The sequence below is a fragment of the Podarcis bocagei genome, assembly GCF_964188305.1.
Source record: "Podarcis bocagei genome assembly, chromosome: 5".
Classification (NCBI taxonomy): Eukaryota; Metazoa; Chordata; class Lepidosauria; order Squamata; family Lacertidae; genus Podarcis; species Podarcis bocagei.
The window spans coordinates 51,403,012-51,428,626 of NC_138129.1; the positions used below are offsets into that span (position 1 = coordinate 51,403,012).

The 25,615-nt window shown below is 43.9% G+C and overlaps 1 protein-coding gene across 1 annotated transcript; it reads left to right on the forward strand.

Moving 5' to 3' along the window:
• Nucleotides 1-32: 32 nt before the first annotated feature.
• Nucleotides 33-24,575, forward strand: CFAP57 (cilia and flagella associated protein 57). Its single transcript, XM_081195126.1, has 22 exons — nt 33-410; nt 1,879-2,195; nt 3,511-3,797; nt 4,821-5,028; nt 6,615-6,767; nt 7,553-7,692; nt 8,360-8,525; nt 9,505-9,618; nt 12,475-12,687; nt 13,266-13,439; nt 14,260-14,421; nt 17,263-17,418; nt 17,549-17,642; nt 18,458-18,648; nt 20,217-20,390; nt 21,133-21,291; nt 21,550-21,693; nt 21,807-21,923; nt 22,501-22,635; nt 22,712-22,855; nt 23,337-23,469; nt 24,218-24,575. The coding sequence occupies exons 1-22, from the start codon at nt 254-256 to the stop codon at nt 24,424-24,426; spliced, it is 3,747 nt and encodes a 1,248-aa protein (XP_081051252.1). The 5' UTR covers nt 33-253; the 3' UTR covers nt 24,427-24,575.
• The last annotated feature ends 1,040 nt before the right edge of the window (nt 24,576-25,615 follow it).

Genomic DNA, 25,615 nt, shown 5'->3' on the forward strand with positions numbered 1-25,615 from the left:
TGCTCTTTTTACCTTAAGGCCAGAGAGAGAGAGAGAGAAGCAGAGAGACAGTTGAGCGAGCAGGACCCCAGAGGGGAGAGAGGTCTGGGTGGTTAGGGAAGAGCAAGACCCGGGACGAGCAAGCAAACGACTTGGCGGGTCGGGGCCCCATCCCTGGGCGCCTGTTGGGGAAGGAGCACGACAACCCCACCTGGGAAATCTTCCTGACGCTTCTTTCTCCTTTTCCAGCAAAGTTTGCTGAATCTCAGGCGCCATGTCGGTGATTGTGGCGCAAGCCCTCCACATCTTTGGCTTCCAGTCTCGGGTGGCAAATAATATTTGCTTCTTCGATGAACAGATCATAGTGTACCCTGCGGGGAATAGCTGTGTGAAATATCACATTGAGCAGAAATGGCAGAAGTTCATCCCAGGTAAATCAGCTTCCTCCTCTTTCTCCTCCCCACCCCACACCCCGCTCTCCCATGTCCCCTCACTGCCAAGGCTGAAATTTAGGAAAGGAAGTGGGAAGGTGCAGCCACCCACCTAAAATATCAGTCTTCTAAATAGGCAAGGCCTCGTCTGCATTCCTAGCTGCTGACCCTTCCCTTTCAGCTTTTAGACATGATACTTGTGCTATTTCTTACTAATAAAGTAGCCACCTGGGTTTAAATAGTTGCAGTGTTAGAGATTCAGGCTCGGAACCATAGCTGTCAACATTCGGATTTGAAAATAAGGGATCAGCAGCCTCAAAAATAAGGGATCAGCAGCCTCACCTGTCCCGGGGACAGTCTACGGGATATCTAACAACCTGGGATAGCAGCGGGAAGCAGCGGGAAATGGCGCTGGAATAAGGGAATTTCCCGCAAAAAAAGGGAAGGTTGACAGCTATGCTCGGAACCCACATATCACATTAAAGTTGGAAAGCATGGTTGAAGCTGGTAGGAAACATCATGCTTCATGGTTTCCAAAAAATAATTACAGTATTTGTTTTTATATGCTTTCACAACAATGTCGTTGACACTTGGTTGCAGGGTGGCTTCTGCCCATTGTTATGTTCTGTCTAGTTTTAGGTGAAATATAAACATTTTCGCTTCTTTCTTATGCTGTTTTAAAATGCAACTTCCCATTAGGTGTATATTTTAGAGATGGTTTCGTTCAAGCATTGCTGAACAATTCATCTGAGTATCCTTGGAATGTTTTTGTATAAACTGCTTAGATATTGATTATATTAAGTGGTATTAAAATGTGATAAATAAACAGATGTTCAGGAAACTATGGTTTAGCATCATGTGAATGAACCTGAGTGAGGTTTCATGGCTGAATGGTTGAATGCCACCTGTCATGTGATTCCTTCATTGCAGGGGGTTGGACTAGATGACCCTTGAGGTTCCTTACAACTCTATGATTCTATGATTCCATGGGCCTTGCTCTTGCATGCTTCTCTCTCCTCTAGTGTGGCTGTGTTGAGGAGACTGGAAGCACTAACCTATGTTACCAGTTACCTAACATTTAATTATTGTTTATTGCAACAAGCCAAGTTTGTAAACCAATGTTTGAAGCTTGGCTTGTTTTAGTAAAGGAGAAAAGTGACTGCAATCCCCTCTCTGAGAACCTGCATGATGACACATTCATGCTAATACATAGATTCAGCTATTCTAATACATAGTTTGGCTTAATGTTATGTGTGAACTGAGCCAGTGTCTCTACAACAAGGAAATTATTGGGATTTCAGTTTCCTGGATTATCATCTCTATAATCATCTCCGTAATATGTAGTTATTTTCTGAAGTCTTTGAAAAAAGTTGAAGCCCACATGGGCAACCGTGATATTGGACTTGGCTCCTGAAAATGTAATGTTCCTACATGAAGCTCACATAAGCTTTTTCTTTGTGCTTTATAGGCTCAGAAAAGAGCCAAGGGATGCTAGCACTGGCAATTAGTCCAAATCGACGCTATCTGGCTATTTCAGAGATACTGCAGGATAAACCTACCATCACAATCTATGAACTGTCATCTGTCCCATGCAAGAAGCGGAAGATCTTGAACAGTTTTGATTTTGCGGTCCAAGAATTTATTAGTGTAGCTTTTTCCCCTGATTCCAAATATCTAGTGGCACAGACAGGACCTCCAGAATCAAACCTTGCCTACTGGATGTGGGAAAAGCAAAGAACAATGGCAATTATCAAGGTTGATGTCCAGAACAATCCTCTTTATCAGGTAACATAGAAGAGAAGCACCACATGCATCAGTATAGTACTTGGGTACATGAGGTAATTATCACCACTTGTCATTGCCTCAAAGAGAAAGGCTCTGCCTCCACCATTGGAGACCTCAGTGAGAAAAGTTGCCATATGGAGATAGACTCAGTGTGAAATCTCAGATCTTCTGTTCACATTCACACATTTACATATACGTCTGAGACACAGAACTTGCATGATTGAATGGGTATACAAGCATTGCAGATCTGCAATTATACTTTAGATACTTTTGTCTTTTTCTTGACCCTGGTGCTTAGGGTGTATGGAGTGTTAGGGGAGGGGTAGTACTTCTGGTGGGGAACATATTGTGCTCCTTCTGAGGTAGTTTGTCTACCTTTGGTCCCCACCCTGTCACCTCTGGCTCCTAGAAGCTGTCATCATGTGATAGCAGCCACACCCTGGGAAATGTCTTCAACTGGCTGGCTAAACCAGGTCTCAAAAGCTTGGTCAGGTAGGAGCTTCCTCTGTATGTGAAGACAGGTTAGAGCAGATGAGACCAATAGTGGGTCCTACAGTCAAGAAGGTGTTTTCTGCACATGCTGTAGATGGAAATGAGGGGTAGATGGGGTTTGTCAACCTGGGAAAGTAGCCTATCTAGGAGATCTTAAACCTCTGCTGCCTTTTGGAGGGTATCTTTGGGTGAAGAGAAGGCTAAGGAGTAAACCCTACACAAATCCAGGGTGGAGTCCCTAAGATGGTGGTTGTTCTCATTCTGGCAAATCCTTCAGCCAGGCTGGTGCCAAATGTATTGCTCTGCTTTCCTTTGAACCACATCAGTAAGACCAAGAAGGGGATCTTGTTTGGGCAGCCCAGGACCTCCACACACACTGTACAGGCTTGTGCTCTGGGGAGGTCACTTCGGTGCTGTTAACACAGCAGTTTGACTTCACCCCTGGAGGCGCACTCCATTGTCTCTTGTCTCAACAAGTGGTTGAGAATTGTACTGCAGTGTAACATCCTTATTTATTTCACAAACTGTGTGTCCTAAACGTGGCTCCTAGCTAGAGTCAGGTTTCTTATTTAGGTTGCTTAGGCAGAACTGTGCAGTTACAAAGGAGGACAGGACAAATTCCCTACTCTACTTGTTTTATCATGGAGGCCTTTTTTCTGAAGTATTATGTTTAAATATTTATGATTTTTATTCCTGTTTGTTTCCTTTATTTTTACACATTTTATATTGTAACACTCTGGTGACCTTTGCTCTTAATTTTTTTAATCAATTGTTCATGTTGCTCATCAAGTAATCATTTATTTTATGTTGTTTTCCTTTCCAGGTGAGCTTCAATCCACAGGATAACACCCAAGTCTGTGTTACAGGATATGGCATTTTTAAGCTATTTAGATACACAGAAGGAACCTTAAAACAGACCAACTTCTTGCGAGGTGAACCTCAAAACTACCTGTCTCATGCCTGGCTTTCTGAAGAGAGGGTGGTTGTGGGCACTGACACAGGCAAGATCTACCTATTTGACTCCGGTGATCTTCGCTGGGAGACAAGTATTGAGCGCAAAGAGATAGTCTCTGAAGTAGATAAGGAGGAACCACAACAGGAATCAGAGAGGTGAGACTGCCTTCAAACTATTGACACTGGAGTGGTCAATGTGCTCCAGCAGATAATGTGATTTACTATGATCTACAAATGGTATCATGGTCATGACTGTATTGCCTCTCTGAGAAAAGTTGTTGCCTCTGAGGCAGCCCTCAGGCTTGAAAAGGTTGTCCACCCATTTTATACACACTTTCCAGAATGTGAGTCCCATTGAACTCAGTGGGACTTAACTTCTGCATAGACATGCACAGGATTGTACCGTTTGTCCCACTGTCATAGGGGTAGTGTTTTGTCTCACTGTCAAATGGGACTAATCATGATCTGCCACACTTGTTGGAGGATGAATAACTGAAATTTATAAGATATCGTTTAAAAGCTTGTGTAAAGTGCTAATTAAATTCAAGAAGCATGCTTAGGATTGGAGTGTTAGGCTTTGTATACATTACTGGCTTAAAATGCAGCAAGGTCATTGCCCCTCTGCTGCATGTTGAATTGCATAGGCATGCCCTTGTACACCTCAGTACAGTTGGATATGTTTCCAAGTCACATGCCGTCTGCCCACATCAGTGGGCAGAGGGGGGCATGGTGCATTCATGGGTGCATTCAATCCAGATTGACACTGGATTGAGGCAAGAAACATGAAAACACAGTATTTCACAAACAACTACAGGACAGATGTGGATTGTGGCTAACATTGCATGTACATGGCTTCAGAAACCAGTAGTGAGAGTGCACTGAATGCAGAGTAAATGTGAGTGTGTGCACAGCTTTAGTATCTTCCCTAAGCCCTTCAGTATGTTGACTTCGAAATGTTATACCAAGTTCAATGAGACTTATGTCCTAATATAAGTGTACAAAATTTCAAATAGGGGAAACTATGTTGACACTAGGACTATGTGGCGTCTCTGAAATGAAAAAAAACAGGTTTAAAATGAACAAAAATCATTTTTTTATGCCTCATGCAACTGACATTTGGAACTTGTTAGACTTCTCTGTTTGCTGCTGATTGATTGATTGACAAATTTCTTTTTAAAGCCTTATTGAGTTTCCTGCTCACAATTCCCCTGAGATTTCCACTGAGGTGGTTTGTGAAACTGAAGCACAGCAGCAAGCATTTTTACCTCGGGTCTCTGCTATTGCTGCATATTCCAAGGGATTTGCTTGTTCAGCTGGTCCCGGGATTGTTCTACTGTTTGAAAAGTCAGATGAGAAGGAAGGTTACAGAGAAAGCCGAGAGATACGGGTAGGTAAGATGTCTGAGACGTGGAATGCTTGATTTATCGCATAGCTCACCAACAATATAAATGTTGGAGGCAAAAGGAGGAGATTCAGCAGAACTGGAACCCACACTGCGCCAGACACCACTCAACCCCAGCTGCAGGTAGGAGACAAACTCATAATGAGGCATTTGCTGATCCCCAACCAACAGACTCAATGAGGTCCAAGGTGGCTAAATGACAAACCCTACCCTGTGGTGCATCACAAGTCTTGCATACAGGAGGTCTCAGGTTCAGGCTTTGGATATGATATTGTGAGGACTGCTGGAGAAAGTCCTCACACACCTACAGGTGCCAAAGCCAATCAGGGGAAACACTCACATTCCAGTCTGCTGATCTCACACACCCAGGTTGCTGTTTGCATCTTGCAGCCACTGTCATCCCACCTTGCTGTACTTGTTCCCTGCTCTGCTTGTTTAATTGATTGCCAGTCCTGCAGGTTATTGCCACAGCAGACCTTGTTATTTGCCCACCCTATGCCGTCTGAATTATCATTGTAGCAGTAGTGAGCTTGTGAGCTGCCAGGAGTCTGCCCCCACCCTTCACTCATAGATGGAAGGGAATGTTGCTGAGTCATAGTAGCAAAAATGGAGTACATGGTTCCAGCTAAACAGCCCATTCTCCATCCCCAGCTCCAGCCCCCTTCACCCTACAGAGGGTTCTGACGAGCTAAGAAAGAGCCTTGAATAAGAGATTGTGCTGACTGTAATCTTCATTAGCCCTTATGAATCATGGGGTGGGGACATCCTTGCAGCAGCTGCAGTGATGAGATCATCAGGATGAGGCTAGGTGGCAGCAGTGAGGTTGGGAGAGCTCCATGGTGGAAGTACCCTTGTAGGTGTACACCTATCTGCAGGGCCAATGGCACCAACCCAATGCTTCCCCAACCTCACCACCACCACTTCATCCTGCTGCTGCTGGGAGGACATCGCTGCCCCACCTCCATGAACCATCACTGTACTTATCCCTCCCTTGTGTGTGGTACTATGATGCTTCTATTTCTTCTGCTCCACTGCCCAGGCTGATGGTGAGAGCTGTTCAGCAGTGGAACAGACCCCCCAAAAGAGGTCTCCTTCCTTGGGCATTTTTAAGCAGAGGTTGGATGGCCATCTGTCATGGATGCTTTAGCAGAGATTCTTGCATTGCAGGGGGTTGGACTAGATGACCCTTTGGTCTCCTCCAACTCTAAGATTCTATGATTCCTCAAAACACAAGGGCTGAAGAACGTTTGACAATGTAAGGTAGGGGTGGATATTATGTTCAGTTCAAAATTTTCTTTTTTATCCCCTATTTTACCAGCATAACATTGTGAGCATAGGGGTCAGGATTGGGGTTTGAGGGAATTTAGGTTATGGACTAAGCCCTCTCTGCCCTGGAACTGCCCATTTTTGGTCCATGTGCCATTTTGGGTCTGTGCTTTTAAAGGTGAAAATCTTTATTAAGGTAATCTTGCTGCCATTGTTTATGGAACATTATCTATTACACTGCTGCAAAACTGGACTAGAAAGTATGTATCTAGGAAAGTAGTTAACTAAGATGCTTTATTTCATAGATTCCACAAGACCAGTGCAGCAATGATCCAAACCAGTCGGACAAACAGGATGTTGTTTGTATTGCCTTCAGTCCTGCAGAGGAAACACTTCTGATCAGCACAACTAAGAATCAGCTCTATCTCCTCTCCATATCAGCAGCTGAGATTAGCAAGGTGAGTTCATTAAGAGCACTGTGTTCTGAGCAACGACTTGCAAATGTGGTGTTCAAAGTAATTTTATATTCTTGTGCTGCAAAGAACAGAATGAAAACAAGAAACCAAGACAGTCTGGTAATATGATTGCATCAAATCAATTACTCAGCAACCCTAAAAAAAAGCGTTGAAAGGAGAACCAGCAACATAAAGAATACTCTCAATTGCACAGTTCTTCACCAGTCATGATATCACCACTGAATAACTCCTATAGCAACTTCACATTGAAAGCACCAATAACCATGCAGCAATATCATGACCACACAACTCACGGCACTTAGGCCTTTCATTGGTATTTCCATCCGGACCATAGCCAGTATCAATTTATGGATATAGAGAGTGGCAGCCTTTCCTGTTGCAACCTCCTTTGCCCTGGTGCATAGACATGTTGGTGTAATCGTCATCAAAACAATTCAAAATGTCATGTTCTCCTGTGAGACAGGAAGGACACATTTCAGCTATCTTAAATACCTCTTGCAGAAAATCTCCCCAAGATTTGTAAGGTCTGTTCTCCAATCAAATTTCCAGTAGTGGCTGTTTCTGTTTGGACCTCTTCAGAGTACTTTTCTATAGTCAGTGGTGTACTTCTCTACAAATACTCTATTTGTCACTAGACTTTCCAGTGCTTTGATAAATTTAGTACATATCAAATGCCTCCTTTTTGCTATGGAGAGAAGTTCAGTGTTGCCTGGTGTTACACCATCACATGAGCAGCTCTAGCTAACATGTTTGTGATATTTCACTAGGGGGAGACAGCTCACTTTGAATACCTGAACCACCCAATACATTCTGCTTCCATTACTGGCTTGGATACCTGCATTCGCAAGCCCCTCGTTGCTACCTGTTCACTGGACAAATCTGTCCGCATCTGGAATTATGAAAACAAGTAAGGGGACATGATCTGTTGCACAGCCTTTTGATTTGTACTCGGACTATGAATTGTACTCAGACCATGAGTGAGTAGCAATTCACTACAGAGCCCCAGGCAATCATCAGGACAAGTGTCAGTCCTATTCTGATAAATAGAACCTGCTTATATTTACTCAGAGAACAAAATAATATTAAGAGATGGTGCTTGCTCTAGAAATCAGTTGATAGGCAAGGTTCAGATACATAATTGTACTTCTTCATGGGACTCCTGTGTATGTAACAGAAATATAACCCTAGTTCTAAATCCAGAAAAATCCATTAAAAATCTGGAGCAATCAAAATTAGAAAGCCTATTTCTTTTATCAACTTTAGGTTTTAAAAATGACAATTTTATTGTTAGTTCTGGTTATACAAATTGATTCTCATGTGATGCTGAATTAATTTGGTTGCCTGACAGTATGAACTGCCTGTCATGTGAAAAATTATTTTTGCTGCCCTGATGTATGCATTGAAAGGGACTGGTATATCTATGATGCTGTCAAGTTGTCTTTGTTCCCCTTTGTTCACTGTTCCCCAGCATTTGACCTTCTTGGGGGAACTGTGACCAAAAATAGCACTAGGTACAACTTAGCTGCACAGAAGCGTGGTCTGTGCTTTGATTGCCATGGTTGCTCTTGCTGCAGCACACTGGACCTGTACAAGGAATACCAAGAAGAGGCATATGCACTTTCCCTTCACCCTAGTGGACTGTATGTGTTGGTTGGTTTTGCTGACAAACTCCGACTTATGAATCTGCTTATTGACGACATCCGAACTTTCAAGGACTTCACTGTACGAGGGTGCAGAGAGGTGAGCAGTGCAGGGGAAGGAACTGGTGGAGGAGCTTGAATGGGGAACACCAGATTGGGAGGTGGCACAGGCACTTTATGACTAGTAAGTTGTGTTACCAAGTTTGCTTGGAACAGGTCTCTCCCTGCACACCTACAGACTATTTTTCTGTGTTCAGGAAATAACCCATACCAGAACACAATTTCTGGGGGAGATTTTGCTCAAATATGCTAGAGGAATTTCCCCACATTCTGCTGGAGTACAGAGTAGGGTGTGATCCCAGAAGGGTGATTTCCAGGTACATATAAAAAAACTATTTCCTTCTTCCTATGGAATAAGTAGAGTCTTCGAGTTAGGTAGAGTTTAGGATACTTCTTGTACCTGACGTCTCAGGGTTCCCTGTTGCTAATCAATTAGGCTAGGATTTGAAGGAAGATTCAACATTTAAGCATTTCAGAAGGTCTCATGCCAGTATACAGTGGTACCTCCGGTTACGAATGGGATCCGTTCTGGAGACCCGGCCGTATCCTGAAATCTTTGTAACCAGAGGTGCCCTTCTGCACACGTGGCGCGATTAAGCGCTTCTGCACACGCACGGTGTGCAGAGCACTTCTGTGCATGCGCACGTGGTGAAACGTGGAAGTATACACTTCCAGGTTTGCAACCCGAAAGTTACATTACCCGAAGGTATACGTCCACTGTATAGTGTGCGGACACTCCCTTTTCCATTTCAATAGAGTTCAGTGGGACCCTCAAGTAACTTTGTCCTAGTTTGGTAGGTCCTTAATAGCTCACTTTCCCAGACAAAATTTGGAGCCAAAGGAGGGGCACAAAATAGCAGAATACCACTCTCTGACAACAGATGCATCTGGTTGTGATGAAGGATGATTAGAGGCTGTTTTCTGCATGGCCTCCAAATTATGGATATCTGGTACCTTCACAAAGAGGTTACCTATGTGAAGTCTCATTGCTTCATGCTGTCTCCTGCTTCTCTCTACAGTGTGCCTTCAGTACAGGAGGTCATCTGTTTGCAGCGGTAAATGGAAATGTGATTCACATTTATTCTGCCACAAGTTTTGAAAACATCATTAACTTGAAAGGACACAATGGGAAGGTCAGTAAATGATGCCTACAATACAGGTAGAATAGTACATTAAACTGAATATATTTGAAATGCCAAAAGAACAGGATTTCTCAAGAAGCTGGTTTTGAGGCTCTGCCTATGATTGAATTCCTTTTTTTATTACAAAGGCACTAGAAACTAAAGAATAGGAGTGAAGGATTAAAAATACTCCAAGGTGCTCCGGAGTATAGTTCTCTGGCAGTGCAGATATAATGGAATCAGCTTTCTCCTCTGTTACGTGCAATAGCTTAGGTTAAAAGAAAGCCAGCATTTTTACAGTACTTTGTAATCCTATACACATGTAGAGTAAGTCCAATTGAACTCAGCGGGACTTATTACTGATTTTAATAGGAATGTGCTTAAATTTCTCTTGCTAAAATAGTAGGGCTTAAAAGTGCTTTTTGTTTGTCTGGGCTCGGTTTATCAAGAAAATAGATACCGTATTTTTCGCCCCATAAGACGCACTTTTTCCCCTCCAAAAATTAAGGAGAAATTGGGTGCGTCTTATGGGGCGAATGCCTGCAAGCCTCGCGCGCCCGGCAGGAGGTCCCACCGGGTGCGCGAGGCTTGGGGCGGCAGCCTGTCGCCCGAAGCACGGGGAGCCCTCGGGAGGGCTCCCCCTGCTTCGGGCGAGTGTCTGCAAGCCTCGCGCACCCGGCAGGAGGTCCCACCGGGTGCGCGAGGCTTGGGGCGGCAGCCTGTCGCCCGAAGCATGGGGAGCCCTCGGGAGGGCTCCCCCTGCTTCGGGCGAGTGTCTGCAAGCCTCGCGCACCCGGCAGGAGGTCCCACCGGGTGCGCGAGGCTTGGGGCGGCAGCCTGTCGCCCGAAGCACAGGGAGCCCTCCGGAGGGCTTCCCCTGCTTCGGGCGAGTGTCAGCAAGCCTCGCGCTCCCGGCAGGAGGTCCCACCGGGTGCGCAAGGCTTGGGGCGGCAGCCTGTCGCCCGAAGCAGGGGGAGCCCTCGGGAGGGCTCCCCCTGCTTCGGGCGAGTGTCTGCAAGCCTCACGCACCCGGCAGGAGGTCCCACCGGGTGCGCGAGGCTTGGGGCGGCAGCCTGTCGCCCGAAGCACGGGGAGCCCTCGGGAGGGCTCCCCCTGCTTCGGGCGAGAGTCTGCAAGCCTCGCGCACCCGGCAGGAGGTCCCACTGGGTGCGCGAGGCTTGGGGCGGCAGCCTGTGCTTCGGGCTCCCCGTGCTTCGGGCTCCCCGTGCTTCGGACTGCTTGCGCGCACGCAGAAGCTTGGGGCGCGCTGAGCTCGGCACGCCCCAAGCTTCTGGTGTAGCGCAGTGATCCGCTAGCCCTGGGAGAGCCCCGCGGCTCTCCCAAGGCTAGCGGACTGCTTGCGCGCACCTAGAAGCTTGGGGCGCGCTGAGCTCAGCACGCCCCAAGCTCCTGGTGTAGCGCAGCGATCCGCTAGCCCTGGGAGAGCCCCGCGGCTCTCCTAGGGCTAGCGGACTGCTTGCCGGCACGCAGAAGCTTGGGGCGCGCTGACCTCAGCTCGCCCCAAGCTTCTGGATTAGCGCAGGGGTCCGCTAGCCCTGGGAGAGGCGCCCGGCTCTCCCACGCTAGCGGAGACCTTGCCGGCACGCAGAAGCTTGGGGCGCGCTGAGCTCTGCATGCCCCAAGCTCCTGGTGTAGCGCAGCGCACCTGGGGGGGAAATAATTTTTTTTTCCTTTATTTCCCCCCCAAAAAACTAGGTGCATCTTATGGGCCGGTGCGTCTTATGGGGCGAAAAATACGGTATATTATTTAATGTTTGTTTACTGAATTGCCAACAACCTGTTAGATGACTGTGGAGACGACATTCCCTCCAACATCCCTTGCCATAATTGGCCTCCCAAATAACTGTGCAAAAAAGACTTGAATTTAAGAACTTTGACCCAATGAATTTTAAGGAGCAAGTGGATTCCTCTTGAACTGTCATCAGCCCTGCTTTGATGCCCTAGTGATCACAAATAGGTAAATTCCAAGCTTATGAAATGTTTTGAGATAGCTCCATAAGTTCCACCCATGATTACCTACAGCAGTTCAGTGCCCTCTTATCTCACCATTTTGTGCTTGTGAGTCCAATTTATAGTGAAAGAAGCTGAAGCTTTGCTAAGGAAAGCAAGGGGACTATCTGGGATGGAATGAGATAAGACTTATTAGAGATAAGGGAAAAGGTTAAACAGAATAAAGCAAGTTTGTAAACAGCCACTCTTATGTGATGAGAATTGCCTCCAGGCAACTAGGCAGATAATTTATTATAATTTGGGAGAGTTTCATAAATAATTTTATAATTGACTCCAGTATTTATAAACAATTTTAAGTTACTACAATATACACAAGAGCAAGGTGAATGTGAAAATGAAGCAAATACCTTTTTAACTGAGTTATTAGAAATATGTATGAGTTCAAAAACTACAGAGCGTGTTTTTTATTATTCACTTTTTATTGATTTGTCACAAAAGGCATAGAACTTTGAGCAGGAGAGGACAAAATCTGAGGAGCAACAAGGACAAATGGTAATCTGCAGGCCTTTCCTTGTCACTGGCTATTAGCTATGATGTGTTTGGAGACCAAATGCGTGAGCTGTCATAACTCTGAATTCAGTTCATGAACATAATTCCTGACCCTCTTAGCCTGACCTTCTGGATTATAATGGGAATCTTTATCTTAACTGCTTACAGGTAAACTGTGAGCACAAAGGACACAGGGTGAAAAGGGGCTGTGTTCTGTGAGTTTCTTATGTAAAAGCTTTGATGCAATGACACCAGGTAAACAGGCAGAGTACCAAGCAGCAACCTGTCTCTTGTGCCTAAGTAAGGATTGCCTGAGCATTCTATATATATTCTCACTCGCCCCTCCAGGTACGCGCAGTGGCGTGGAGCATGGATGACTATAAACTGGTCTCCTGTGGCACAGATGGGGCAGTATATGAATGGAACCTCCAGAATGGCAAGAGAGAATCCGAGTGTGTGCTCAAGTCCTGCAGCTACAATGGAGTGGCAATATCACCCGATGCAAAAGTCATATTTGCTGTCGGATCTGATCATAGCATCAAGGAGATCTGTGATTCTGCGGTGAGCTCATGTGCAGACACTTATGGAGCTGATCAAAGTGCAGCAAACAATGCAGAAGAAAGTGAAGCTAAATGAACCCAGTGCTGTAGCCAGTGGCAGAGCTTCATACTCCAGCAACGGGGGGGGGGGGGGCGGAGAGCAGGCTGGGGCGGGGTGCCCAGCGGGGGCGGGGGGGCAGCCAAAATGGCACCCTACTGGGATTGCGTTGCCAGGGGTGGTGCACTCCCCCCGCACTCCTCTTCCTCCGCCAGTGGCTGTGGCTTGCCTCCAGCTTTTAATACCAGTGGTTGCCTATGCCATGTAGTGACAGTTGTGTTCATAGTTTCCTTCTTCTTCTCTATAAGAGTATAGCCATCTGTGGAATCTATACCTTGCCTTGGTTGCCCAAAATTGTGGGTTTCTTCCCAGTTATGAAGTTGAGAGGGAAATTCATGACTCTTGAGGTGCTGAGAGGATAACAGGACATTCACAGTGGAGAGAATGAATGATGGATTTGTGTACCCTCTGCCACTTTCCAGTGCAAATTTAATCCTTGCTGAGTGACTTGCTAAAAGCATGGTGGGTGTCCTTTCTTTCAGATACTGCGAGAAGTGCCCACTTTTGAAGTTGCCTACACTTTCATAGTGGTATCTCATTCTGGACGCATGGTGTTCGCCGGAACCTCTGCAGGTACCATTCGGTCCATGAAATACCCACTACCTGTGCACAAGGAATACAATGAATACCAAGCCCATGCTGGTCCAGTCACCAAGGTAAAGGCCAAGTCAGTCTCCAGGTCAACTTAATTGCCATAGCCTTTATTTATCCCTTCTTTTTCTGAGTCTGCAGCAACAAATAATGAAAGGAGGCACACCTTATATCACGCAATGAGCCACAAATGGGCATATCTAAATATGATATATTTATTGTGCATCAAAGTAGCTTAATAAGAATGACAATAGACAACAGAGTCTCTAATCACAGTAATGAGGAAAGTAATGAGAATGAGTTCTACCTAAACAGTACACCCATCAGCCTCATTCTCGGAGTCTTCCAAGCTGAGTGTATGTAGCTGGGAGAGTGTAGAAATCTCTCGGGGTTGCTAGCTTCTCAGACGCTGGAGTGCAACATTTACAGCATTGTTGCTGTACAGTACTATTTTTAAAATGTTATTTCATCCAGAAGGCTTGTTTATCACTTATACTTTCACCATAGGTTCCAGTAATGTTGAGAGCAAGGGCGTGAGGATGACTGTGCTTCTTGGTGTCTGCTACTGTGCCTCATTAAAAAGATAAGACTGAGATTGATAATGAGAGGGAATGGAAAAGCCACTGAAAACAAGGACAAGTTGTTAATTAAATGGATTCTGAGGAATGGACAGTAGCCTGACAAATGGCAAGGGGAATGCTTGGAGCAAAATGGGGAAAGTGGAGAAGAAGAGATATCACTAGAGGCAAAGAGATGGATATATTTTAAAAATAATGGCTAATTGATCCTTATTAATCTGATTCTGATTCTGTCAACTGCCCTTTCTTTTCTCTGACTCTCCAACTGTGTTTTATTGGAGTTCCGTATGCCTTTTTTTCTCCACAGATGTCCATAACAGCTGATGATCAGTTCCTACTAACATCTGCAGAGGATGGCTGTATATTTATCTGGAAAGTTTATGACAAAGAAGGGCGAGGGTTGAAAAGGGAGAGAGATGTGCCATACTCTGATGAAGTATTGATCACTAGAACAGACATGGAAGAGAAGGTCAGTACGGATGAGTTTTGAAATGGGAAGAGAACACATCAGAAGACTTTGTGTCAACTAACCCAAATGTGCTTTCTCTCCATGGGGGCAGCACTTACCCAGTACATATCATGGCCCTAGTAGAGAGGAGACAGCAGGTTTGAATTAGCTTTATAATACAAGAATCAAACACTGTACACTTAAAATAGAGCTCATGAGCTACATTGCTCCCTGTCCTGAAACCTACTTCACATGTTATAGGAAATGCATATATGTGCCCAGATACAATATATGTTGTCTTTATATATGATAGTTTTTCAGATAAACGTGAAGGGCAGGATTCACCTGGCACCCATCAGTGGAAGTCCTGTGCAAGGACTTCTGCTTGTGCAGTAGGGCTTCTTCCCCCACCTGCTTGAAATGGGCTCAGTGGGGGTTGGGAGAACCCCCAGAATAGCATTCAGGGGGAAGAGAGGGGGCATTGTTCTGCATGGTGTGCTAGAATGCTTGCACTAATGGAACGATTTGAAGGCCACCATTTTGAATTCCACCTGAAATGCCTTGTGTGTATCCATGACAAATTTAACATATGAAACAGCCCTAAAATATAGATCTGGCATAATGTGATAACGGAAGAATTTAAAATAGAAAACAGGACACGACAGGGGTGCCCAATTTCCCCACTACTTTTTATATTTGTCCTGGAGGTTTTGCTAAACATGATTAGAAGTGACCAGCTGGTTAAAGGGGTTCAGGTCGGAGCTAAACAGTATAAGTTAAGGGCCTTTACAGATGACTTAGTACTTACTTTACAAGAGCCAGACACTAGTACGAAAAGAGTTTTAGAATTAATTCAAGAATTTGGTCAAGTCGCAGGATTTAAGTTGAATAAACAAAAAACTAAAGTTTTGGAAAAAAAATTAACAGTCATGGAAAAGGAGAGGTTCCAGAATGAAACAGGTCTGACAGTGGTTAAGAAGGTGAAATATTTAGGGGTTAATATGACATCTAAGAATGTGAATTTGTTTAAAGATAATTATGAGAAATGTTGGTCAGAAGTTAAAAAAGATCTAGAAATATGGTCAAACTTGAAGCTTTCCTTGTTAGGCCGAATTGCAGTTATAAAGATGAATGTATTGCCTAGAATGAATGTATTGCCTAGAATGTCTAGAATGCCTAGAATGTTGTTTCAAACATTGCAAATCCTTGACAAGATGGACTGTTTCAAGAGGTGGCAGAAGGACATTTCGAAATTTGTCTGGCAGGGCAAAAAACCCAGAATAAAATTTAAGATTTTAACAGATGCAAAGGAAAGAGGGGGATTTGCCCTGCCGGACTTAAAACTGTACTATGAATCAGCAGCGTTCTGCTGGATGAAAGAGTGGATGCTCCTCAAGAATACAGATATCTTGGACTTGGAAGGTTTTAATAATGTATTTGGATGGCATGCATATCTATGGTATGATAAGGTCAAAGCGCACAAAGCCTTTAAAAAACACATTGTTAGGAAAGCATTATACAATGTCTGGACCAGATATAAAGATTTGTTGGAAAACAAAACTCCTAGATGGCTGTCGCCAATGGAGGCTAAAGCTGTGAAAAAACTTAATATGGAGGCTAAATGGCCAAAATATTGGGAAATTTTGGAACAAGAGGGTGACAAATTGAAATTACAGAGTCATGAGAAATTGAAGACCAAAGTACGAGATTGGCTCCATTATTATCAAATAATGGAGGTCTATAAACAAGACAGGAAAATTGGCTTCCAGGTGGAGAAATCAAAATTAGAAACAGAATTGTTAGAACCCAATGCTAAGAACTTGTCTAGAATGTATAACTTGTTGCTGAGATGGAATACACAAGATGAAACAGTTAAATCAGCTATGATTAAGTGGGCACAGGACATTGGTCATAACATTATGTTTGCTGACTGGGAACAGTTGTGGACCACCGGTTTGAAATTTACGGCATGTAATGCCTTAAAGGAAAATATTATGAAAATGATTTATAGGTGGTACATGACCCCAGTCAAGCTAGCAAAAATCTACCATTTGCCTGATAATAAGTTTTGGAAATGTAAAGAAACTGAAGGTACCTTTTACCACCTTTGGTGGACGTGCCCGAAGATTAAGGCTTTCTGGGAAATGATATATAATGAAATGAAAAAGGTACTTAAATGTACTTTCCCTAAGAAACCAGAGGCCTTTCTCTTGGGCATAGTCGGCCAATTGGTGCCAAAGAAGGACAGAATTTTTTTTATGTACGCCACCACAGCAGCAAGAATACTCATCGCAAAGCACTGGAAGACTCAAGATTTACCCACTCTGGAAGAATGGCAGATGAAGGTGATAGACTATATGGGACTGGCTGAAATGACTGGCAGAATCCGTGACCAGGGGAAAGAGACGGCGGAAGAAGATTGGAAGAAATTCAAAATTTATTTTAAGAAACATTGCAAAATTAATGAATGCTAAAATGTTGAGGTTTTAGAAAAAATGGGGACTACAGCTGTAAAAGATTAAGTAAAAGAAAAGAATAAGGGGAAAATTCGATAAAATTAAGTGTTAGGATTTGCTGAAATAATTGTGGAAATTGGGATGTAGAAAGGGGAGGTATGGGGAAGTCGGCGAAGTAAGGTTTAAGAGAAAAGGATATGAAATTATACATGTTTGTTTGTGTGTTTGTTTGCTTGTTTTGTGTATTGTTTGTGTTTATAAAAACTTTGAAAAACCAATAAATTTTTTTATAAAAAAATAAAAAAAATAGATCTGGCAAGATACTGTGTACAGTAGATTTTTATTTAATTTGCATATCTGAATGTTTTGCCACCAATTTCTTTTCTTATGATTCCTTACCCTGTAGACTCAGATAATGTTAGAACTAAAAACACGTGTAGAGGAACTGAAGATGGAAAATGAGTACCAGCTGCGCCTCAAGGACATGAATTATAATGAAAAAATTAAAGAACTAACTGAGAAATTCATCCAGGAAATGGAATCACTGAAAACCAAAAACCAGGTGAGGGTCAAGCAATAACTACAATTCTCAGCATTATTGTGTCTTCTTTTTCCCATCATGCAGTCACCTGAGGGATTTGAAGGTTGCTATGCCAAGTTTCAGGTGTAATTCTCATCTCTGTGTATTTCAGGTTTTGAAAGCAGATAAAGAAAAGCAGGAAGCACAGCACCAGGAACAAGTTGCAGAACTAACAGAGAAGCAGGCAAGAGAGGTGCAAGACCTAGGTTAGGAGGACTTTAAGTCACACTTTCCTGCAGACTGTGAGAAAGGGCTTCAGTCCCTATGGTGAAAGATGAAGAAAGAAAACCTTTCCCGTGCTGAGTGTTTGTCGGTCATAGTAAAGGGGCAACTTAGAGGACTGAGTACATAGGCATATTGACAATAATTTGCTTGAATGTAACTGGAATTAACTCATCTTTTTAATTATAATTATATCTCCCTGCCAATAAAGGCAGGAAGAAATGAGCAAACCTAATAAAGAAGAACATAAACGGGCAATAGATAAGCAGGGCATAGTAAGGTAGGTAACTTTCTGAAAACTGGAGATACCTTTTTAAAGCGTCTTATCTCTGTAAGCCACCAAGAAACAAGGTTTTACTGCACACTTCTTCCATGGCCATCAGTATATTACTGCCATTGCAAAGCCACCACAAGTGGAGTAGTCTGTATCATCTTAGCATCTGCACAGCATTATGCACGTCACATCATTCCCACTGTTGGGGGGATGGCATACAGAAGTGAATCCCCCAGTATTTTCTTTTGTGCCTAAAAAGCCAGAACTACTGAGTATGGAGTTCTGATGTAGACGCACCTGTAAAGAGTGTGCAAATGGGGCTTCAAAGCTAGTGATCGAGGAATAGTATGAGCTAGAGGAGAGAGATGTGAGCAGGCACCAAGATGTGGGGTCTAAAACGGCTCCCTAAGACTAAGGATATCTGGGAGAGGACATGACATACCTTACTTTTTAATACATCTCCCTACCCCCCACCCCACCCACCCACCCACATTAATTTGTTTTTTAACTCTCTCTTTGGGTCAGAATCTGGCAATAACCAGAAGCTTCTGCTGGAGTTTGAGAAGTACCAGGAGCTTCAGATGAAATCCCAACGCATGCAGGAGGACTATGAGAAGCAGCTTCATGAAATGGAAGAGCACAAAAACCAGGCGCTGGAGGAGCTGACAGAATATTATGAGGCAAAGCTGCTTGAGAAAACCACTCAGCTGGAAGAGGTATGAGCTGTGATGGTTTCATTTTTATTTCTTTTTAAGGATGGGCACAGTTCTACCATGCTTGAAGTTACTACCGATTCAGCCCTTCATCGCTCTTCTGACTTCCACTAGCTGTGCTCTGAAGTTGAGCTCTGATCTGTGTACACTCTTGTCCTTGCCCCTCCTGATTAGGCAACCATCTCCCATCCCAAACACAGATCTTTCCAGTCTTCTTCTTCCCTGAGTGCCACATCTTAGTGCGTTTAACTTACAGTTCTCTCAGATAAAACCCCTAGGCAGGCTGACCTGTTTCTGGCTTAGATAGGATTGCCATATTTCAAAAAGTAAAAGTAAACCACGCCAACAAAAGGCCTCTGTATGACAACATTCATACCGTATTTTTCGCTCTATAAAACACACTTTCCCCCTCCTAAAAAGTAAGGGGAAATGTGTGTGTGTCTTATGGAGCGAATGCAGGCGGGAAGCTCTGCTCAGCGTTCCCTTTAAAGAGCCGTGTGGAGCGTGTGTGCGGCTCTTCGGGGCAATCCTTCTCCCTCCTTGGAGAAAAGCACCGAAGAGCCGCACATACACTCTGTGCGCTCTTTAAAGGGAGTGCGGCTCTTGGGGGAGCCTTGGCCACACGCAGCCTCTCCCAGGCAGGGGATGGAGGCTCCCCTTGCCCGGGAGAGGCTGCGCACGGCTATCCCATAAGCCAGGACAGCCAGCAGGATCGCTGTGCAGCGATCCCGCTGGCTGTCCTGGCTTCTGGGATTCAGAATATTTTTTTCTTGTTTTCTTCTTCCAAAAACTAGGTGCGTCTTATGGAGCGAAAAATAAAAATACGGTACTTAAAACAAAAGGAACACTATTCTTTAATCATTGTCCAGAAGCTTGTATATTGAAGCTTGTATATGGCAGGTTATTTATTGGATTTATATACCGCCCTATACCCGGAGGTCTCAGGCTGGTTCACAGAAAAGATCAACATAAAAACCACAAAATATATAATCAAAATAAAAACAGCATTCCAATAACCCCCCCCCCCCAAAAAAAAGAGCCACTCTACTGGATCCTACTAAGCAAGTTTCACAACTACAGAGATTCTAATTTAAAGTACTCTTCAAGTAGATTATTTTCAACCCTACTCACCTGTCCTTTCTGGCTGAAGTCAATGACAGCTCCAAACTCTCATTTTTTCATCCTTACTGTACTCAGAGTGACATAAGTAGCTGGATGTTTCTATCACTCACCTTTCCATACATATGCTTTTTAATATCCAGACTCGCCCACCCTGCCAGAGTTCACTTGCAAGGTTGGTGGAGGTAAAAATCTGGCGCACTGGTCAGATCCACTTACCCACCACTAATTTATGAACTGGGTCATTCAGTGCTTTTGTAACATGTAATTAAGCCTCCAGCACTGTAACATCATGTTGCTGCGTTGTCATCCCCGGAGAGCTTGTGTCAATCTGCCTCATCTCCAAACTAGCCCAGGGTCTTGCCTCTCCCAGGCAATCATTTCAGTCTGATCCCTTAACAGTCTGGCTCCTTTAACTCGTCCTTTTTACTTTTCTCCTTCCTAACTTTCAGGCTCAAGATGAATCAAGAACTCAGCTCCGAGAATTTGAGGAAACTAAGAAACAAATTGAAGAAGATGAGGATCGAGAAATCCAGGACATAAAAATTAAGTATGAGAGGCGACTTCGTGAGGAAAGAGAATCAAATTTGCGGCTAAAAGGGGAGACAGGAATCATGAGGAAGAAGGTATGCTTGCCTGTTTCAGGCTATCAGACTTCTAGTTTGTGATCATTTATTTCAAGATGTATATACCACTTTCTCTGCCAACAAAATGACAATAAAATAGATAATAAGAGTAGATTAAAATTATAAAAAGCAACACAAATTTTAATACCCAACTGTCTATTGAACCAGTGTCACAGAAATGTCAACAAAAATCTATTTTACATTTAATGTAAAATTATTTCCTAAAATGCAAGGTTTTATCTAAAGGCTGGAATGCTAGCAAAGGGCCAAATTAAATGTTATGTTAATTGTACAAATGGCCCTTGCATGCTTGTTTTCTTTAATTGTCAGATGATTGACAGGTGGGTCATCCCACCCACCTGTCCAACTCCCTTATGCAGTGCTTCCCAATATCCAGCTGCCTATTAGGTGTTTGGGAAGTTCTGTGTAAAGTGCTTGGCATGCTCAGCATTTTCCGAACACCCAGTATAGGGTTGGCAAAGCTCCTTTCTGCAAGGATCAACTGTTTGACCGAGTTTCCCATTAGAGATTTGGTTGCACAGCCAATCCTGCAGGTTTGAACTCACTGTCCATCAGTTGATGGGCCATGATCAACTCTGCTTCCTGAAGGCATCAGCTGTGCAGGGATATGGAGATGCCCACCATGTAGCTTTCACTGATTCTTGTCAGCAGTTCTCATGGAGCTGTTGCTGGGTGAGACACTGGCTTCAGACTGAAAGATACCTTATGCTTTTTCCTCTAGTTCAACAGTCTGCAGAAAGAGATTGAAGAGCGCTGCAGTGACATTGAGGCAATGAAGGTGGAGCAGCAAAAGTTGCAAGGAATCATTAAAGCCTTAGAGAAGGACATCCAGGGGCTGAAGAGAGAGATTCAAGAAAGAGATGAGACCATTCAAGACAAGGTGAGGTGCTTGGATCTATGCTCCTTTCCCACCCCTCTACCCCCAGCTGGATTTTGCTGTCCAAATCTACAAAGGCTCTGAATTCTTAGAATTCATTATCCCTTCTCTGATATTTCTGGCACTTTTCCTTTTTCCTCCTCATATGCCACCTTCCCACACATTGTCTCTTGACTCCACTGATGTAGGGCTGAAGTTGTAAGAGATCCCTCTGTCTCTTTAGACACTGCTCACCTCATGTCTCTATTTTATTTGTTCCAGGAGAAGCGAATTTACGATCTAAAGAAAAAAAACCAGGAACTGGAGAAGTTCAAATTTGTACTAGATTATAAAATAAAGGAGTTGAAGAAGCAAATAGAGCCACGTGAGAATGATATCAAAGCTATGAAGGAGCAGATCCAGGAGGTGAGAAGCAGTTTAGGCAGCCCATTCCCAGCCCTGAAGCTGGGCCAGCTTGAAGAACATAGCAGGCCACAGGCCTCCTTTAAAACCTCTCCTCTTCTCATGCATCTGTGCAGATGGAAGGAGAGCTGGAACGTTTCCACAAGCAGAACACACAACTGGAACTGAACATATCAGAGCTAAGGCTAAAACTGAAAGCCACAGACCGGGAGATGCACAAAGAGATGCAAAAGGTGCGTCAAATGGCAGCTGAAAAAAGTGGTACACCAAATGATAACTGGTCCTTCTTTAGGGTGTCATATACAGACTAAGATGAGCTCTAAAGTTTCCTTCCATCTTTATGATTCTGTAATGGTAATTGAAATTTTCTTCCACTGAATCTAGTGTTTAAATTTCACATCAAAGCAAAGGTAATGACAAATGTGTTGGGGCTGCTCTAATATAATAATTTAATAGGGGACTCCACACATGCCTGTCCATGACTTGATGACTTGCATATGTAAAACAACAATTTCATTTCAGGCTTTCACATTATTTTGTATCTCCTAAAACTGAATGCTCTGCTTTTTCCTGAAGACAACTTATACATTCAGCTGTCGGTTAGCAAGCTATGTAGAGCTGGAAATTCAAGTGATGAAGAAGTACTGTGGGATTTGAAATGTTTAACGGGGTCCCGATAGATTGGGTACCCTCTGGCAAGTATTTGTCCCACAGACAATTTGTGAGATGTAATTTGAGCCAGAGCAAGGAAGCCTCACCAACAGGCAATCTATTCTGCTGCATCAAGCTTTGGTGTTCCTCTGACTGCAGGAACGAGACATGGAAGCACTTGTCAAGCGATTTAAAACAGATCTTCACAACTGTGTAGGCCTCATCCAGGAACCTAAGAAACTGAAGGAGAGCATCCGGGATATCTATGAAAAGTATGTGCAGAAGGCAGATATGGTAAGTGTAAGTTCTTCTCTCTCAGCAGCAGATACCCACCATACTTCCTTTGAGCTCACTTCATTTGCTTCATCAGGTGGAAATTGTTGGCGTTGACACAGACTTGCATCAAGAGTACACACGGCAGCGAGAGCATCTTGAGCGCAACCTGGCAACACTGAAAAAGAAGGTGATAAAAGAAGGCGAGGTACATCGTGCAGACTATGTGCGCATCATGCAGGTACTAGCACTGTGAGGGGAACTGGGCAGGTCCACTCTTCTAAACCGCTATAAGAAAAAAGTTCTATTTGCTCCATTCCCAGGTCCAGAAGGTCCAGAAATTTCAGTTTAAATAATGAATTTCAAATGTGGATTTGAAAAGTACTGTGGGTGGGATTCACCTAACGAGTCCCATCAGCAGAAGCCCTACACAAGAACTTCTACTGGCACATCTGGGCTTTCCCATGTGCCCCCCTAAATTGGCTCTGCAGAGCTCAGGAGAACCCCAGTTTTGTTTTAATAGATAGGCAATGCATACCTGGCAAATATGGAGAACACAAGAGGCATCCTCCATTCCTTTATACCCCAAAGCATCTGCTTTGTTTAGCTCTTGGTCTTGTTCTGCATATCAGTATGCTTTTCCACAATGTCAGCAATCTCTTTTTGGTGTATAGACAGTAAATTTCCTATCACCTTAGCTATGCTACATCTTGTTTCTGTAGGAAAATGTGAGCCTCATCAAGGAAATAAATGAGCTGCGGAGAGAACTGAAGGTCACCCGTACTCAAGTTCTTGACCTCCAGTCAACCTTGGGGCTCCTTATGAAACGCAAGAAGCAACCAGCACAATCCCTAGGTAACCAAGTTGTTATTCAGCTCACTTTCCCCTTCTGCTCTTTCCCAGAGTATGTTTCCATTTCTTTCCTTTTGGCCCCTTTTCCCTAGAACAGGGGTGGGCAACCGTTTTGTTCCCAAGGGCGACATGCAGCTGTTGGGGGTGCTGTGTTGCCAGTGGGAGGGGTTGATCAAAAGTTGGCTGGCACGTGTTGGCTGGCCCTTATGTTCTAGACTCACTTTGGTATTTTGTATTATCTAAAAGATTATGTTCTGCTGCTATTGTAGATGCTGATCCAATTAAAAAAGGCACCTTACGTACTTTATAGTCATATTGCTCTGGGATTAACACAGTAACAGTTGTCTTTGCAAAACAACTGGTTGTGAGCAAAGCAAAAGCCTAAGTTTCAGTTCTACTTTTCTGCAAGGAGGATTGAACAAGATGCTGTTAGTGAGCCCCCACTCCCTAAGTTAGCCAACCACCTCCTAGAGAGAGGTAGAGAGGATAAAAACATGCAGAGGTTCTTTAGCTCCTCTCACTGCTTCCTTACTGCTTAGAGAGGCAGTGTCCAGGAGTGTCGTGAAGTGTCCAGGAACTGTCAGTGGGCCTTGTTCTTTGGTGTAGACCTTGGAAATTTCCCAATAATTCCAACCCCTGTTTTCCTTTTATCCTTTCTGTTGTGTTCATGGCTATCCCTCATCCTGGCTCATCTCTTTGGGGTATTTTCTACAGTTACAACCAAGCAATGTGATTTTTCCATTTCCTCCAGCTCCCTCCCCTGAACGGCACACTCCAACCATCCTACGGTTGAATCCAGAGGAGGAAACGGAGAGGATCATTGAAATGCAGCGGTTGGAAATCAAGTACCTCCAAGACCAAATGCAAGGGCAGGAAAAAGCTCTTGCGGTTCGGCCTACATCAGGTTCGAAACTTCCCTTGCTAGAACTGGACAGAAGCAGCGGTGGACAATCACATTGACATGTGCAGAAGACACCCAAACTTAGCTAATCTTCTCTGCATCTCTAGAGAGGGACCCACTCCTACCCTGACCCTTTGGGTTCTTTGTTTTTGTTTTAGCACCTCTGATTCTGGATAGGGAAAGGAAACAATAAACAAGTCAGACCAGATTTGTCTGCCTCTTGCTAATACATTGCAAGTCTCCAAACAGGAGAAACAAGTGAAAACACCTGCAGAGCACCAGGGAAAAAGCTGTCTGCTCATAGGTGAGGCCATATCTCTACCGCACAGCATAGCTCTGTTTCAACTCAAAGCAAAAATCCTGGTGGAGACAGGACCCTTGTGGCTAGCACTGATGCAAGAAAGTCTCAACTCTACACATTCTCTGTCCCCTGAGCTAGTCTGGGAAATAAAGGATTGCCTGCATCTTTTCCCATTGGCAGCAAAACTTTGATTGATGAACCTGAGACCCTGTTGGTACACTCTGTGGCAGATCCATCGCTCTGTTCTGAGTTGCTTTTCCAGCTATTTGCAGAACAGTAAGTCTGTGCATGGCTGACTGCAGGTGTGAACCTACTTACACACCCAACCTAGGAGTCCTCAATCCTTCCCCCTCACCCCTATATCTCTCTTCTCAAATATATCTTGCTAACTATTAACACGAATGTGACAAACCTTTTGACAGTGTGTGAATAATCCTAAATGGGAGATACTAAGGGAAAGAAGGACCCACTATCCCCATGAGTGTTGGATAGTAATGATAAATATATTTGTTTAAATCATTTGTACAAAGAGCGGTGTGTGTTAAAAAAAATAGATACACCAGTTACACAAAATCTGCAAAGCACAAAATAAACACATCTAATTAAACAAACCAACAAACCTGTCAGCTGAACTGAGAGCTAAACAGAAATATATTTGCATATGTAGGCACATGTGCATGAGCCCACCAAATGCCAATAGAGAGGGAGAATAATGGACCTTGGGGAATTCCACCTTGGGGCAACTGATGCTTGCCATGATATGCTTGAGTTGGTAGGTAAGGTGACTTGATAGGTAAGCATCAGGGCCTTGAATGGAAGTTGGAAGCATATTGACAGCCAGTGAAAAAGCAATAAAACTGGCTGACTGTGTTTGCAACAATAATACGCCTTCTGCTTTTCGGATACCAACACTGACTGTTCTGTAATCTAATCTCCTTAGTAACGTA

What these genes read in the sequence shown, in the direction of transcription:
- CFAP57 (XM_081195126.1), top strand. Translation starts at nt 254, where the DNA reads ATGTCGGTGATTGTGGCGCAAGCCCTCCACATCTTTGGCTTCCAGTCT. An exon ending in ATCTGGAATTATGAAAACAA is followed by an intron (nt 7,693 to 8,359) that starts GTAAGGGGACAT and finishes CTCTTGCTGCAG; the next exon opens with CACACTGGACCTGTACAAGG. An exon ending in GCAACCAGCACAATCCCTAG is followed by an intron (nt 23,470 to 24,217) that starts GTAACCAAGTTG and finishes CATTTCCTCCAG; the next exon opens with CTCCCTCCCCTGAACGGCAC.